Genomic DNA, 16,466 nt, shown 5'->3' with positions numbered 1-16,466 from the left:
AGCTTAATTTGTCCATATTGATGGGTTTAACAGGAATACATCATAAATGCTCAAGGTCTCTAGGTCCCTTTGTATGCAGTGGCTCTTGTAAATTGACTCCTCCAACACACTGACTTGGGAAAGGAAATCCCAACAGTGCATTTTGTTCTTGTACAACCCATAATTTGTTTGGGTGGCAAGAAATAAAGCTCCTGGTTGATATCTATAGCAGATAGCCTCAGGTCTTGCCCTGCCTTGCCTTGTGGTCCTCCTCTTGGACCATGCCTTCCAGATTTCCTGTCCTTCACTGGGACTCTCAGGAGAGAAAACCCTCTTGGAAGGCTGTTCCTCTGTGCTGGATCCTGATTCTTATCCCATTTCCTGGCCAATGCTCCCCACTGCTAAGGGCTGGTCCTTGCTCAGAATTATTTAGCATCATCTGTCCCAACAACTTTCCCCTTTGCTTTTCAAATCCCACACAAAGCACTGATGAAAAGTAAGTTTGCTTCCTTATTCCTGCAGAATTCCTTTTCATGCAGAAAGGGACGTGTCTACTGCAATAAAAGTGTGGAGAGGGGGATGACAGCACACAGAGCTCAGGAGATGTAAGCATACATCTGCCATTCAGCTTTATTTTGTTTTGGTTAAAAAATAAATCTTGCTTTTGACAGGCAGCTACTGGAGATTTTAATCAAAGCACTCAAGTCTGCATGTGCTGCACAAGTGGACATTCTGGCTTCTCCTTGGAACAAATGAAGATTCCTATGGGGCCTGAAATCTGAGCTGAGAAGTGTGGAACTTTAAAGTGGGTGCTTTGTTAGGGATGGGTCTGAGAAATTCAGCTACTCAGTGATGCAGAGTGCTCAGGAATCCTGCGCCCGAGCTGCTCTGGGGTACCATGTACAAGTTCTGCAGTATCCCGTCCTGCCTGTGCCCCTTCCCCGCCCACTTTGGTCTCTTGTGCAGCACTGTGAGATCAATTAGTCTCTGCCTCCCCTTTCCCTTGCCCCCAGAATTTATCTTCAAGACTTCAGAAAAAGCCCCCTTGATGCCAGTGTAAAGAAATGGTGGCCCATGAATCAAGACAGAGCACGTGCCAAGGTATTTTCTGCGCTGCTCGAGTAAGGGTGGCAGGTCACACACAGTCACTTTGCAGGTTGGCGCTGCTCTGCAACCTGACTCTCAGCAGTAGAGCTCCGACTTTACAAATATCCATTTCTGTAGTGACTCAGTGTTTGCTAAAGAGGAGTATTAAATAGGCCTCCTCCAGGGTGTGCACTTGAGGATATTCCTTTTCTGTGCTAGACAGCAAAGGAGAGGAAGGGAAAAGACTGGCAACCTTCAAAATACTGTTACGTCTATGTGCTTTTCTCAGAAACACCCAGACTGGAACTGCCCACACTTGTAGGCATTCTACGTCTCACAACACAGTCCAAACTAACCCAAACTCCAAGGGATTGATTTTCATCTCCTGAACTAGGGTTCCTTCATGCAGCTTTTAACTTTTCCACTTCCTGAGTAGTTGCTTGGTTCCCGCTAAGCACTGGTTTAACATTTTCAAAATCCTTGATGTCTTCCCTAATGTTTGGCTCATTAACCTGGTATACTGCAGCCCCACTGCTGTGGCTGCAAACATTCCTGTTGTTTGCAGATGCACGTGGAGCTGTGCTATTTCTTTGTGCTGGCACTGGGCAGGTTAGGCAGAACCATGGGGGAGTTGGGCTGTGCTCTTCATCAGCTGCAGCCCACCTGCTCCAGGTCACTAATTACTTAGCGTAGTCAGTCCTCATCTTGAAGTTTGGCTGATGGTGGTGTGTGCATGCCTTCCCAGCACCTCTCTGCCCCTCGCCCAATCCCTCTGCATCTGCAGTGGTTTGCAGCACTGAGATGCCTCCACAGAGGCCGAGCCACGATTCAGATGTGTGAGACAAAGCGAATGCGCTGGGAGTATGCCAGGTCCAAGACATAGAGCAGCAGGTTGACATAGGTGAAGATGGCAATCACCAGCTGGCTGTCCCAGGGGCATTTGCCCTTGGCACAGAGGCCAGGGCGTCGTGGGGAGCCATACTTGCTGTCGAAGCAGAACACTGGCCAGATGACCGCAGCACTCGTGTAGAGCAGCACAGCCCCAAAGGTGTAGATGACCACAGAACGCTCAAAAGGGAACCACAGCAAGGCAGTCTTACCTGTGACACTGAAGGCCACTACCACCACTGTCACCACAAAGCAAAAGCTGTAGACAGCCACACACCACTGGGTCGCCACATATTTACCATACTGGCTGTCATTCACCAGTGCCCCAAAAATGATGCAGGCCACAAAGGCCTGAACGATTTTCAAGAGCCCAGAGACAGTGGCCATGTAACTGGTGACTTGTCCCGGTTTTGCCCTGGTTAAGAACACCTCAGTGGCGTAGGTGACAAACAGAAGGCCCGCGAAGACGCTGGCTGCGATACGGAAATCCCTCACCTCACAGCCGATGGGGTAACAGCCCACCTGGACGAAGTAGAGCGGGTAGATCACTGCAGCTGTGATGGACATGAGCGTGGCAAGCATGGCAAAAGCAGCCGTGAAGTTTCCCCAGGAGAGGCTCAGGCAGCTGTGCAGGTGTGTGAACTCACAGGCGATGATGAACACAGTGATGGCAAAGCAGAAGGTCCAGACAAACATGCAGAAGGTGCCGTAGGCCGCACTGAACCCCCCTTGGTGGGCAACCAGGCTGAACGTGGTACATCCGAAGGTCATCTGCAGCAATCGAGCTATTCCTACCGGGGAAGTCACCGCGGCTGTGTTCAGATACGGCCCCCCCGTGCTCTCCATTATCCTTCCAGTCCAGGAGACAATGCACTCAAAGCCTCCTCAAACGTCTTTTCTGGCTCTTGCACCTTTGCCCTGAGTCACACCTGGTCCCGACTCGGTGGAGTGGCAGCTCAAATCCCCCTGGTCTCTGCTGGCATCAGTGGGAGCCGCCTCTGACGCTGCATCTCTGGCAGCTCTCTGCACAGACCTGCGGCTGCAGGGAGGTGACTGGCTGGCTCTGCCCACTGGCTGTAAGCTCAGGATTCTGCTGCTCACTCTCTGCTTCCTCAGGTCTGAAACCTGCCCCTGTGCTGTCCTTTGGCTGTCTGCTTTCCCACAGGATGGAACTTTTCCCTGGAGGCTGACATTTATTCCATTTCAGCTCCGCAGCTGTAGCTTTCTGCTGCACCGTTCACAGGAACCTGGAGTATAAATAGGGGCTTTATTAATAGTTCTGGAATGAGTCCTGCCCCCACTCAGCTGTTGGGAGCGGGTGTTATTTAACACTGAAGCTGCAAGCTCCATCAAAGGCTCTTGATTATCCTTCTGCTGTTCTTCTAGAAACTCTGGGGTCTCTGGAATGCTGCCGTTCTCCACACATCCCCCCCCTGCACTGAGGGGAGGTGTCTGGCTGTGGCAGTGGGCTGTGATCCAGCTGTGCTGCTGGCACCAGAGCTCAGTCCTGCAGACTCAAGAGCTCCTGAGTGGGGACTCAAGCCCAAAGGCAGCACAAGCCCTATAAAAAAGGGATTTAGGCCAGAGGCTGAATGAAAGCTGACTCACTTTGCTGCAGTTGATCTGGAGCAATGATACATTTACCTGCTATGCTTTGTGTGATAGCTTGTGTCTGTGAAGTTTGGCAGCACTCATCCTCAACATTTCCTTCAACTCTTCCCTGTTTCTCTTTTACTTTATGTGGAAATCAGTTTTTCTTATATATCTGAATGGAGTAACTGAATACAACTCTTTTTCAAAAAATTGCTTTGATATTCTTAGCACTGTTTTGGAACACAAATTTCAATAAATAGTGTCAATCTTTCCCTCCTGTGAGATCAAAACTTTCACTGTGAGGCATTCCTGGTATACTGTGCCTCCCAGACTTCATCTCTACCCAGAAGTCTCTTAATTATATCTCTAAAAGCCCCAAACAACATTTCTGATGTAATTTCAGAATGGGAATGGGTGCACGTTTTCACCACAACATAGCAGAAAAATTCCTCCCTTACCCCACAGCAACATTGCTGAGTCCTCATGTGCAGTACTCCCCAGTATGGAAGCAGAAAAACTTAACTGCTGGAATGGCTCACATGAGAATAGGACATATTTTTGGCTGTAATGATAAAATGTGCTTACCTTCAGTTTTGTCACCATCTTGTAACCTCAGTATCTCTTTCATTCATCTCAAGTCCCTTCCATTTTCCTTTGAAAGGCCTCTGGTACTAAAAGTACAAAAGCCTGCATTCATTTGGGGTGGAAGTTGTGCAATTAACATCACAATAACCAGGAAATGTAGCAGGAGAGCCGAGGAACTTCAGAAGAGGTTCTCATCCCAAAAATCTTGCCCTACCTGACTGTTAATCCTTCACCTCTAGCAGTTCTCCAGGCCTCTTTGGCAGTGGGTCACTTTCTGCATTGTGGCACTTCCAGGTGCATCACATCCCACCTGCCCGGGGGCCGGCAGAAGGCACAGGGACACTCCATGTCATGGCCCTGAGGACGCACCGCCCCATCAGTGACACTGGGGCTCAGGGCAGAGTGGGTCCTGCTGCTCAGCTTCTGCTTTCCCGGGGAAGCGGTGCCCCTCTGGAGAGCCCTCAGCACCGGAGGCAGTGCTGGCAGAGGGCAAAGGTCCCCGAAATCAGAAATCACACTGCTGGAGCAGCGCACCAGACAGACCATGGCCACTTTTCCCTCAGAAATAAAGAGCCTTATCTCGTCAAAAGATCACAGAATACAAACACATGGCACTGGATTCTTCCAGTCTTGCCCTTTTGTCACTGGCTTCTGCATAGCAGAAAACAGATGAAAAATGTAATCAGGACAATTCTACTTTTATACCCAAGTCGTTAAAACAGAAAGGATATCAGTAATCTCCAAACTGATCATAAGCAAACTCCACTGATGTTTTCCTGCTTTTCAGTTTCACTGGGAGCACCAACCATTTTCTCTTTAGTTTTTCTTTTATCTTCAATCTGTGTTAATTCCATCATGCACAGCAGGACAGCTGATTGTGGTGACCTGTGTGTGGTCTTGCCAGACTTTTCCTGAAGTCCAAGAAGAACCACCAAAGGGCTACAGTTTGGTTCATTTTTTGGGTTTACTTACCCAAAACAAGAGATCTCACATGCAGTACCACTGTTCTAACCTGGCAAGGTCTGAAAGTACAGGGAATTTTTCTCAAATCAGGCCCAAATTCTCTGTGGCCAAGATGCTGCATAGCCAGGCACACTTGCAGGTGGTCGCAGGACCTGGTGCAGGAGGGACGTGCAGCTGTGCTGCTGGGGCAGGGCTCCCCATGCCCCTGCCTGCGCCGCAGGGTGAAGCTCTGCTCCAGCCACCCACTGCTCCCACCCAAGGAACGTCTCCTCTCCAGCCGCAGCCATGCATTCTCCATCCCTCCCTTGTTCTCCTCCCACTACCATCAAAGGGGATTCTCTCTGCTGTTGTGGGTGTGTTCCCAAATTATTAGAAGAGAAATATGTTGGTGCTTGTCTTGTGTTTTCTGCCCTTTCTGCTCCAATTGCTTCTGATGCTCTGATCAAACATTTCCCTCACTGGAAGAGAGGCCTTTGCAGCAAAGCCAGATCTCCCTCCACCTTACAGTGCAATGCCTTGGGCTATCTGGGGAATCACAGGCAAGCTGAAAATGCTGTGAAAGTCTGCAAACATCAGGTGCTGAGTGAAAGTCTCTATACTTAAACTTATCTATAATCTCTTCATCAAAGAAACAATGACAAGGCACACTGCAAGGGGAACACAGAAATCTAATTAATACAAAATATCAACACCACCCTTAGCCCTCTCCCAGGCACAAGTGACCATCAGGATAACCCATCCAAATGAGCAGCATATACAACTTTACAAAGACATAGGTATGGTTCTCTGGTCAGCCCTTATAAATAGCGCTTTACATATTAAAATAAATATGTCCACGTTGCCAAAGTAGCAAGAGGTTTCTTCGTTATTAAAAAAAATATGTTACAATATCCTTTATATTTCTTGCTTAGTTTAAAAAAAGTATTTAAAAAGTCATTTTATAAAATAATATGAATAAATTGAGTACAAGAGTGTCCATCCCTAGCACGTGTCCTGTGTCTGTATACTGTGATTCAACATGAGATGCTAACCTCCAGGAAGTAATGTAATCATTTCTTCACTCCTAGTTGGACAGAAGAAATCCAGTGCTTGCTTCTTTCACCACTTGTAACAAGTCTATGATGTAAAATTCATGGCAAGGGAAGATGTCCCAGATCTGGGGAACGTTCTCATCACTGTTATTTATGGCTTTGCTACTCCCTGTATCTGATTGCCTTGTGTAACACAGGAAGAGGATGTGACCAGCTGAAACTTAGCCCTGGAGTTTGGAGGAAGGGAACAAGTTCCAGCCAAACAGTGTGAGCAAGAAATTGCTGATTACCTTTTTTTTTTCTTTTTTCTTTTTTTTTTTCTTGACACACCATAAGCGTGCAAGAGTGTCGGAGCATGTGAGTGCACAGGTGTGAGTGTGCCATGGGTATGAGCATGCATCTGCCTGCAGGAACATTAGGAAGAAGATTAGAAAGTTTGGGAGAAGGGACGAGAGTCTCTCTCCTCCTGATCTAATCTCTGCCCCTCTGATGAGCTCTTTCTAGTTACCACTGCTGAGCATCCCCAGGAGTTTACTCGGCTCCAGGCCCTGCTGCTGTGCCATCTTCTGAACATCAAAACCCATGTGCATGAGGAACTGGATCACATTCATCTCCTGCCCTGTGAACTGGTCCCTGATTGTGGGGCATGAGGGGTTGCAGTGAGGCCACGGACAGCTGTCAATCAGGTGAATTGGGCAGCCTTTCAGAGGAGCCTTCCCATTTTTGTTGCTCTCATGGAGGCTCCGATCCCAACAGTGCAGGGCACGGGGTAATGATGTCCCCTTCACCTGGATGTCAGTCCAGTGACTGAAAAGACAAACAGATCACATCAGTACAGATCACATCAGAGTGGTCAGGCTACGAGGACAGGTTCCTTCCTAAGCTGCATCCCTGTTCACCTCTACAGGATCTGCACAAGCACTTACTTGCGTGTGATGATCTCATGGGACAAACAGGCAGGAGCAAAGCTCGCACTAAAGGAAAACAGAAACATGGATTATGTCTTGAAGGACAAAGCAAGTCCGGCTGAATTGAAACTTCCAGACTAGGGAAAGAATGGAATTTTACACAAAAACGAAAAAGGCAAGATTCTTGATGTAGATGAACTAACAGTTATGAAATTTACAACTCTTCTTTTTCAGCAGAGATCTGAGAAGCAAGGAACTAGATAAGAATGTCCCTTAGAAAAAAATATGCCAGTTTTTTCTCAATGAAACACTTACGTCACATCCTTCAAGGTGTTTCTCAGCTCTCTACCTAAATTCTGGATGTAGAGCCACTGCCCTTCCTGAACAGGCTGGCCAGTTAGGTGTACATTGTCTACAGTAAGCTGGGCCTCATCGAAAAGCCACTGGACAACAAAGACTGGGCCTAGAAAGACAAAAAATTTGGAAAAGGGATTGCTCAAGTTAGTTACAAATACAGAGGAAACCCTAAATCCATTTAATCTCTCTCCTTTGGTACTTACACCGAAGAGTGGGGTAAATCTTATATCCAAAAAAGCAATTCCATTCCTCTCCCTCTTTAAACTGCAGCTTACAGCGTTCGGGAACAATGCCATTCCAGTATCTAGAAGACAAAGCAATAGCAGAATGGCAGGCACAGGGCAATCCTAACATATCCTAGTTCCTGTTCTGACTAGAATTTCAACCGACAGAACAGCTCTCTCAGCAGCACTGTCCCATCAACACATTTTAGAGCATCTGTAACTGTACATATTCTTTCACACATTTAGACTTTATTGTCTTTTCCAAAAAAAGCATTGAAAAAACACTGATGTAGACAGTAACTACTCCTTAAGTATCAAAACGAAGGAACACAGTGAAGGAGGATATCTCTTCCATACTCTAACCTCTTAGTGTACTTTAGATCATCTGACTGTACCTTATTCCTCTTCTGATGGCCTCTGTTGGAGCACATGTTATGGTATCAATACAGTCGGTCCTGCGATACTGTTTGTTGTCCAGGAACCATCCAGAGTCTGCCAAGCCTCGAACCTGAATCCCTTGATAACCCATCTCCTCCAGCTGCTCTGCCACTCGATCCACGTTCAGGAGCACTCCTGTCCCTCCAGCACTGCAACAGCAACATCAACACCGCAGTTGCGAGGTGCACACACTGGTGTTACAGACCTTGCTAGGAGATACACCTTCTTCAGCAGGGACATGCTATGAAAACCTGCATCTACCCCCAGCAGGGCTACTCAACCATTCACCATGAACTTGGTAGACACCACGTTATTTCCTTGCTTTGCAACACTCAGAAATAAAGCCAGTGCTGAGTAATAATCTGGTAGCTCAGAAACAAAGTCCAGTTGTTACTCTCTTTCCTGAGAAATACATGTGCTCTGTATCATTTCCAAGGGGGTTGACTGCTCAAAAAGAATCTGAAGCAAGACTCCTGTGTAATACACTGAGTGTACCAGAGCTTTCTGCAAAACAGGATGATCCAGAGCACCTGTGTGAGGCAAGTTTGGTTTTATCAATTCACAGAAGGTGTGTGTCTTATGATGTGGGCCAACAGGAACCAGAATTCTTGGTGCAGACATGAGAAAACCGACCACAGATACAGTGTTTGCTGTGTTAGTGCTACTGTACGCCTAGAAGAAATGTTTCAGGAGCTGCTGGACCTCCTCCCTTAACAGCCTTCTACCATGGAAATCTCCTGTCTTCACAAAACAGAATCTTGTGGATACCTACCTGCTACCTGCTAGCAGCAATACTTTCGCAGTGCTCAGACCTTTTCCCACCAGCTCCTTTATAACCTCCTGTATGATCAGTGCTCCCATGAAGGCATATTCATCTGGAAGACAGCTCAGTGTCAACAAAATTATTTCCTGTCCAGGCTCAGATTTCTATTTCCTCTCTGAAAATGCTTAAGAACTTTCCAAAGAGATTAGGAACTTAAACTCAGGCTCATTTTATCCACATATATGAAATACAACTAACAAGAGATCTTCCCCCACCTTGTACAAAATGTGCTGGCCTGAAAGAGAACCGAGTGAACTCAATTACACAAGTACCTTCCTATTACCATGCTTAGAAATGAGTAAACTTGGAAAAGGAAAGGTGGAAGGTGCTGGAAAGAAGGAAGGTGCTGGAGAAACAAACACACACATTCCTACTACCTGGAGTCTCACTTCCAACATACTGCTTCCCCTTTTTCCCAGTTCATCAAATCAATTCAGAGAAGCAATGCTTCACAAGATGTTACATGTACAAAGACACTGCTTCCTTGGCACCACCAGCATCCATGGTTGCTGATGTGTAACTGCTCCATAGGAACAGTGCCAAGGAGCTGGGATGAAGTGAAAAGGTCCCTTACTGTGACACCACCGGAATGCCAGCGGATGGCAATGCAGCATGTATTAATATGAACTGTGCTGTTTCCCAAAGAAACCTGCAGACAGCTTAGTTTGACACATAATGGCTCCTGCCTAAGGCCAAATATTCTGATAAAAGTCTGACACTAAATTCACAGTCCTGCCTCTCAGCTGTGATAAAGTTACATGCAACAGTCCATGGTCCCTCAGCTACAGCAATTAATTTGCTACGTGCTGGAACCTGGAGATTCATCTAAAAGGAATTTTGGTTTTCTAATCCTTGCATTCTGCATCAGTGTAACATCTCTTCAAGCAGTGGCTCTGAACTATGTCAAAACAGCCTGAGCTAAAGAGATCAGGATGTTTTATCTGGAAGTAGCTTGATATTCTTTCCTGCCCTTCAGCAAGAAAAAGCCTGTTTCTCGTCCACGTGGTTTCACAGAAGTCTGGCCACATCCTTTAATGTGTGATGTCTGGGGCAGCAACAGCCCATCAGCAACACTCACTTTTCTCAGACTTGGAAGAGGCACCGCTCCAAACATCACTTGAGCAATATGGGATGAATCTGTAAGAGAGAACTGTGTGAGTCCTACTGTGCCTCTGACATGCACAACAGGGTGAGGATGTGGTCACTTAACTGGAAGAAAATTAAATCTTGGGAAGGGGAAAAGGGAAAAGTTTCTGTCCAGTTTGACAACTTACCTTCCTGCACACCAAGTGACAACTGTAATTTTCTTGAATTTTCTCCTGAACACTAATAGTTTTACTGAGTTAAATAGATAAATAACCTGTCTTTTATAAATCTAATTGAATCGCTAAGCTCAGTGGACAGAACGATGGAGCATGACTTTGCTCTCAGCTATTCTGCCAACACAGTGGATGGCCTGTCACAAGGGAACTCTCTATGCTTCAGTTTTTCACACGAAAAATCAGAAGACTCTAGTCAGTACAGTGTAAATGCTGACTGCAACCACTGCAAGTTTTATGCAGGATTTAACTTCACATGTCTCTGTTTTGTAGAAGACAAATTAACATCCCTTCGTACAGATGCATATATAAACTGGTGTCTCTCATTTCTCTGAACTAAGACAGCTGCTCCACATTCTTCTCAAATTGTCAGATGTGTAACTATCAGCCCAGCACTCGTGATGGATTCACCACTGCAACTGTTTTAGAAGGCTCTCTAAACTATCCGCAGTTTTTCTTCATTAGATTACCCCACAAATCCAAGGAGATTGAACTTGAGTTTCTCGACCGTGTCAGCCCTAAGTGTTAGAGAGGTGAACTGCAGCAAATGAGGAAACACACAATTTCCTTTTCCAAGTATTATTCTTAACCTGTCACTGCAGCACTCTTGCTAGCCTAAAAGGCAGGAGATGCTGTTTAAGTATAAAGCTATTTCCCTCCGTTGTCCCTCCTTACACCATGTTTGCATTCCACCAGTGGGGATTTTCTTCTGGCTGAGAGGACAGGATTCCAGTTCCTGCAGATGGGCACAAAGAAACAAAAAACATACAGATGACAGTCTGTGATTTCAGAGGAATCATAGGAGCCTCATGCAAGACCTCTGACCACACAGAAAACAAACATCCATGATGAAAAACATTGGCAAGGGAAGTGGAAGAAACATTTCTAAACTTGCCCTTAGGAAGATTTGACATTCAGATTTTGATTCATGAAGCCCATCTAGAAGCTCCTTGTAGCACAGAAAAGACCCGTGATGCCTATTTAGGTACCTCCCCAAAAGACAAATCCTAGCAGGTAAATTCCAATATACTCAGTTAGACAATCTGTGTGAGTGATGGAGGTTTGGGTACCCAGGAGGCTGCAGCATGAGAAGAGAGTGAAGAGAGAAGCACTCATTACCGGCAGTACCTGTGCATCCAAAGCCTGCCCGGTGATGATACCTGGCACGGTATCATCACGGGGCAGCAATCAGGCACCTTCCAGGGTGGTGACGGCGGGAGCTACCTCAACCTGGTCCCAGTCCCTTGGGGCTGCCCCACGGGGTGGAGGGGGCGACTCACCCACGCGGGTCGCGGGCCACTCCCGGGAGCTCATCAGCCGCCGCATGGTGTCGTAGCGGGTGTCGCAGTTCTCCCTGTTGAAACAGTACCACCCTCCTGGCGAGGGGACAGGGGTCAGCCGCCCCGAAGGGCCGGGGGCTCGCGCGCGAGAGACGGCGGCCGTCAGGGGCCGGGGCACCGAGGGCAGCCTCGGGTCGCCGTCCCGCTCGTGGCCGCCGTTGCGGAATTCGGGGTCACCGGCGCTCACCTTCCAGGAACAGCAGCCACCGCCGACTGCCTTTGGACTCTTTCAGGTAGTAGCTGCGGGCACAGACAAGGGGCAGCGCCTAAGCGGGAGCCGGGCCCGGCCGCAACGCTCTGGTGCCGGTCGGGCCGGGGCGCCTGGGCCACGCCGAGGCGCGGGCGGCGCGCGGGGGCGGCGGCTCTGGCGGCGGCGCCGCTCGCGCCCGCCCGGGGAAACGCCGGGGCCGCCGCCCGGGAGGCGCTCGCTGCACCTGTCGCCGCCGGTGCCGCGCGCCGCCACGCGGTGGCGCCGCAGCCCTCGGGGCCGGGGCCGCAGAGAGCGGCGGAGCCCGCGCGGGGCAGCCCTGGGGCGCCTGGAGGGGCCGGCGCGGCGCGGGGACTCACCCGGCCGGGCTGCCGTCGTTGCAAGTGACCGAGGCGTTGTGCAGGAGGTGCAGGCGCAGGTCGTGCGGCAGTGCCTGGGCCGAGCAGGGGTACAGCGACTGCGCCAGGCTCTTGACCTGCGCCATGAAGCTGTCCATGTTGCCCTCCACGGCGGTGAAGTCCAGCGGGAAACTCTCGGCTGCCGCCGCCGCCGCCTCGCCGCGATCGCGGACCGCCGGGCCTCGTCGCCGCCAGCCCTTTCTGCCCTCGCCGCCGGGCCCGGCGTGCAGCAGCCCCAAGAGCAGCAGGAGGTGCACCGCTGCCGTGCCCATCGCCGCCCGCCGCCACCCACCGTTCGCCGCGGCAGCAGCCAGTCCCCGGCGGCGGGCAGCGCCGCCCGCGCTCCGCCGCGCCCCGCCGCGCCACCCGCGGAGACGGGGGTCGGCAGTGGGCGAAGAGGGCAGCGCCGGCGGCGCGGGCTCGGGGGCGCGGCTGCCAGCACAGGAGCCCGCCGCCCGCTCCCAGGCGGCGAGCATGACAGAGGGGCACGGAGTGCGCGGGGAGCGCGCCGGGGGCGCCGCCAGCCCGGGCGCCGCGTGGGGCAGCAGCCGGCCAGCCCCCGCCCTGCCCTGCCCTCCGCCCCCTCGGAGCGAGGCGGAGGGAGCGGGGGGTCTGCGCCGCGCCGCACCGCACCGGCACGGTGGGCCGCTCCGTCGGGGCGCGCCCCGCTCTCGACGGCGACGCCATCACCGCCCCTGCCGGCGCCGGGGCCGCGGCGGTGGCGGCGGCGCCCGACAGCCTCGCCCGCAGGGGGGTGGGAGCCCGGGGCGGCCTCTCTCCGGGGCCGGGGGGGCGGTCGGGCCGCCCGAACGCGAGACCCCGCACGTGGCAGCCCCCGTGGCGGCGCCCCAAGCCCGCGCCGCGCCCCCCGATCCGCCCCTCTCCCCCCAGAACCCCGACGGCAGCTCCTCCCCGGCTCCGCGTCGGCGGCACTGCCCGCCCCGCCCTGGTACGTGCCACCGCCGCTTCACCGGCGGAGCTCAGCCCCGCGCCCCCAGATCTCTCTTGTGCGGGAGTCCGCACGCCGTCCCAGGGGAAGCCCGTGATGCCGCTCTCCGGCCTGGCTCCGGCTCCCCCAGCGCAGCGGGAAGCGGCCGTTTGGTCCCAGACATCGGCGTTCGATCTGTTTAGCTTCCTGCATCCCACGACCCCCGGCGCGGTTGCCCGGAGGTCGGAGTCTCCGCGCCGTAGAGGCTGCTCCCTGCTGCTCTTCACAGCTCCCGAGGTTTACCGCCGGCCGCTCTTCCCCGGGCCCTGGATGTTTCCAGGAATTGCAAGAAAAATCGCGGAGAAAAAGACGGGTTGTCACCTTGGGAGAGGGGGAATTCCCTGGAAATGGCCTTATTGCAGACCTCGGAGTTAAACACCGAGGAAAAACAGAGAAAATACTACACTTTGAATAATATGCTCCTAACCAGCCCTCCAAGAAGGAACAGGAAGATTATCTTTACTGGGAAATATAATCTATCTGGGATCAGAAAAGGTGAAAATAGTACAATCTTAAAATAGCACGTGGAAGTTTTTTTTCATCAAGCTGGAATTAGGGCTGTCCAACTGCTGCAACTACATTTTTTACCTTACTGTGTTTGGACTTTCCGAATGTAGGCTCAACTCCATGTTTCCTACACACCTAGCATGTGGTTTTGGTTTGCTTGCCATGTTGGTTTTTTTATATTTTAGTTCTCTTATGTACTATCAGTTCTCTGTTCTCTCTTCTCACTCAGGCTTTTACCCCCAAATGTTTTATTTAAGTGCTAATACTGACAACAGTATCTTTAAAGTCAAGAAAAGCTATTCAATTGACTGTGCACTTCCTCAAGTGCACTACATTCACCCCGGACAAGTTTTTGGTCCCAGCACATTTCTGCGTCATTGTATCTTTCTCTACGCTGGCCTAAACCTCTCTTCCTCACTGTTCCTGCCAGGTCCAAGCAAGGGATCACTGAGGCTAGTTATGGCAAGTTAAAGAACTCATCAGTCAGCCTGAGGAGAGCTTTATCTAGAAACTGGTCAGTTAGTGCAAAGTCTGAAGCAGTAAGTCCTCAGTGTGCTCCAGGATCCCTGGAAAGATGGCATAAACAACTTCAGGACCTCATAGTCCACTAGGTACAGCAAGAAACCAGAAGGGGTAAGATTGCTGAACTGCATCCCTCACAGTAAAGCTGCTGTGCCTCCCGTTGCCAGGCTTGCATTCCTCCTGGTGTCCCTGCTCTTTCTCTCCGTGGAGGGCTGAGTTCCTGCACTCTGTAATGCCTTGCTTGGTAACCAGCTGGCACATTAAGGGGTGACTGATTATGGTGCACCAGGGAGGCATCTTATGGTAGAGAGGAATGCATGTTAAAGTTGCAGATCTTTGTCCTAAGAAGTGAAGCAAAGAAATTCAAATTTTGTGTGGCTTGGCTTTACTGAGCCCTCTTCAGCTTTCTGACCTCTGGTTTAGGTCACTCAGGGGAGGGTTCGTTCAGAGCACTCCTGCTATCCTTCCAAAGCTGAGTAAAATGTTCTATTACTTTTCATGGCTGAGAAAGGGGCTATGAGGAAGAATGTAAGTCTGTAGGTCTGGTGTAACAGCCTCTCTGATTTCTAAACATTTAAATCTGGTACCGTTCAGCTCCTTGACATACTGAACTTGAGTGACAATCAAAGTGACACAGATCTTAGGTAATTTTATAATACTTCAGCGCAAGAGGTTCGCTGAGTTTTAATCTTTTGATATAAGCCTCCCTACATTTAATAGATTGGCCTCAGTACAAAAAGAAGCTCAGAGAAAGCTGACAGAATTGGAGTCCTGCTCCAGGCACTGGAGATTTATAATTTTTATTGGTAGGAGTGAAGCACATAGAAGGCAAGCAGGAGACTTTTCATGATTGTGAATAATGTTATGGGAGGTATTGTTTTCATTTAATACCCTTGAAAGTGAAATGTCCTGGATAATGCGTTCCACTATGTCCTGAGATATGTCCCTAATATGTTCCGTGTATTGGGTATGCTGTACCAAAGCTTATGAGACAGTTCTGAATTCCCTCATACCCTGCCAGCCCTACAGGAGCCCCAGCACTGGTCCTTCAGCTGTTTCCCAAGGAAACCCAGAAACCAAGAGAGTTACAGCTGGGTCCTAAGGGCTTGTACCACAGGTATAGTTCCCCTTCACAGCCACCTCTCATTCCTGATTTGAGCCACTCTGCAGCCCTGGCTCAGACCAAGCTCCCCATCTCATTGCTTGGGTCTTGTGTTGTGTGTAAATTTCCCCATACAGAACTACTCACCTACAGAATCCTGCTTTCATACAGTCATGCTACTGCTGCCTCCTGACCCCGGGGCCAAGGCTTGTAAAGAACTCCAGGAGAGCAGTAGAGCCCTCTTAAAACCTGGGTATAGATGTGATCTGCTGGGTGATGCTCTGGTAAGAGCCAGGAATGTCTCTTGAAACACTCCAGAATTATTGTTACAGTGATAAGCAGCTTGTTCTGCATCATGTCTTGGAACTTGTTACTACATATTTCTAGATGATCACAGCTAATTTCCTGTTCATTTTGGAAGAAGAAATAAAAAATAAAAGCAGGTGAGGTTTTGCTACTTTATGAAGAAGCAAATATGTGTTACGCCCTCTATGCCTGTGACAAATGACAATGCAGATGCAGACAGTGCCAGGGCTAATGAAAGCACCAGCTGCCTAAAAAGTGAGACCAGGAAAAGTCATATTGCAGCGTGTATACTCTAATTACCAGAAAAATGCAATTTAAGACAAATTTTTGGAGGATGTTTGGCTGGGGCTCACCTGGTAGATTTGCAGGCATCCTCCAGCCTGACAGTGGCAGAAATCAGATATAAGGGTGTTTTCAGCCATTCCCAAATGAGGTCCTCTTTCTTTGTGGCACTTTAATGGACTCCAGGTTGTAGTCACTTCCCCCATTTCTCTCCTGATGCTTCTAATTTCAGATAGATATTTGAGATTAGAAGTGGCTCTGGGTATGAAATGTGACCCTTCTCCTCCATGCAACTTTATGGCATACTATTATATCTAATAGCCAGAATCACCTCTAATCCCACAACTTGGAAATGTTCAGCTCAAATTACATTGATGTCTTTTTATGAGAGCAACTTTTCTTTAAGGGATGTGTCACTTCCAGATGCAAAAAAGGTGCAAAAGATTAAACAGCTGCCTGCTTCAGACATCAAATAGGAGCTACACCCATCCATAAATGAGACCAATGTTTTGGGCCATGAAATCCAAAGTGTATCTTTCAGATTGGAATGGCTGCTCTGCCTGAGCAGGGGTATAGTCACTGCAGTTAACAAAGTAATCTTAATTGCTTCTTCGCTTCC

At 49.6% G+C, this 16,466-nt stretch overlaps 3 protein-coding genes across 3 annotated transcripts in view; 1 reads left to right on the top strand and 2 right to left on the bottom strand.

The window, feature by feature from the left end:
- Window positions 1-575: 575 nt before the first annotated feature.
- On the bottom strand, window positions 576-3,179 carry MYADML2 (myeloid associated differentiation marker like 2). The gene has a single exon (XM_021534206.2). The coding sequence runs from the start codon at window positions 2,797-2,799 to the stop codon at window positions 1,894-1,896; it is 906 nt and encodes a 301-aa protein (XP_021389881.1). The 5' UTR covers window positions 2,800-3,179; the 3' UTR covers window positions 576-1,893.
- Window positions 3,180-5,742: 2,563 nt separating this feature from the next.
- Window positions 5,743-12,653, bottom strand: NOTUM (notum, palmitoleoyl-protein carboxylesterase). The gene is made up of 11 exons (XM_021534205.4): window positions 12,102-12,653; window positions 11,722-11,774; window positions 11,475-11,570; window positions 10,870-10,930; window positions 9,954-10,012; window positions 8,825-8,927; window positions 8,010-8,201; window positions 7,594-7,694; window positions 7,349-7,496; window positions 7,052-7,099; window positions 5,743-6,932 (listed from the first exon to the last, which is right to left on the bottom strand). Exons 1-11 carry the CDS (start codon window positions 12,614-12,616, stop codon window positions 6,626-6,628), a joined length of 1,683 nt encoding a protein of 560 aa, XP_021389880.2. The 5' UTR covers window positions 12,617-12,653; the 3' UTR covers window positions 5,743-6,625.
- Window positions 11,608-16,466, top strand: part of ASPSCR1 (ASPSCR1 tether for SLC2A4, UBX domain containing) — a 44,797-nt gene continuing 39,938 nt past the window's right edge. Inside the window, exon 1 of the mRNA XM_085556476.1 lies at window positions 11,608-11,767. The gene's annotated coding sequence lies outside the window, so the exon portion shown is untranslated. The remainder of the gene's footprint in view (window positions 11,768-16,466) is intronic.

This window comes from Lonchura striata, chromosome 18 (genome assembly GCF_050655825.1).
Source record: "Lonchura striata isolate lonStrDom1 chromosome 18, ASM5065582v1, whole genome shotgun sequence".
Classification (NCBI taxonomy): Eukaryota; Metazoa; Chordata; class Aves; order Passeriformes; family Estrildidae; genus Lonchura; species Lonchura striata.
The sequence above is the reverse complement of the archived record's forward strand: the minus strand, read 5'-3'. Positions and strand labels throughout refer to the sequence as shown.

What these genes read in the sequence shown, in the direction of transcription:
- MYADML2 (XM_021534206.2), bottom strand. Translation starts at nt 2,799, where the DNA reads ATGGAGAGCACGGGGGGGCCGTATCTGAACACAGCCGCGGTGACTTCC.
- NOTUM (XM_021534205.4), bottom strand. Translation starts at nt 12,616, where the DNA reads ATGCTCGCCGCCTGGGAGCGGGCGGCGGGCTCCTGTGCTGGCAGCCGC. An exon ending in GTGGCTGCTGTTCCTGGAAG is followed by an intron (nt 11,571 to 11,721) that starts GTGAGCGCCGGT and finishes TCCCCTCGCCAG; the next exon opens with GAGGGTGGTACTGTTTCAAC. An exon ending in GCCATCAGAAGAGGAATAAG is followed by an intron (nt 7,695 to 8,009) that starts GTACAGTCAGAT and finishes TTTGTCTTCTAG; the next exon opens with ATACTGGAATGGCATTGTTC.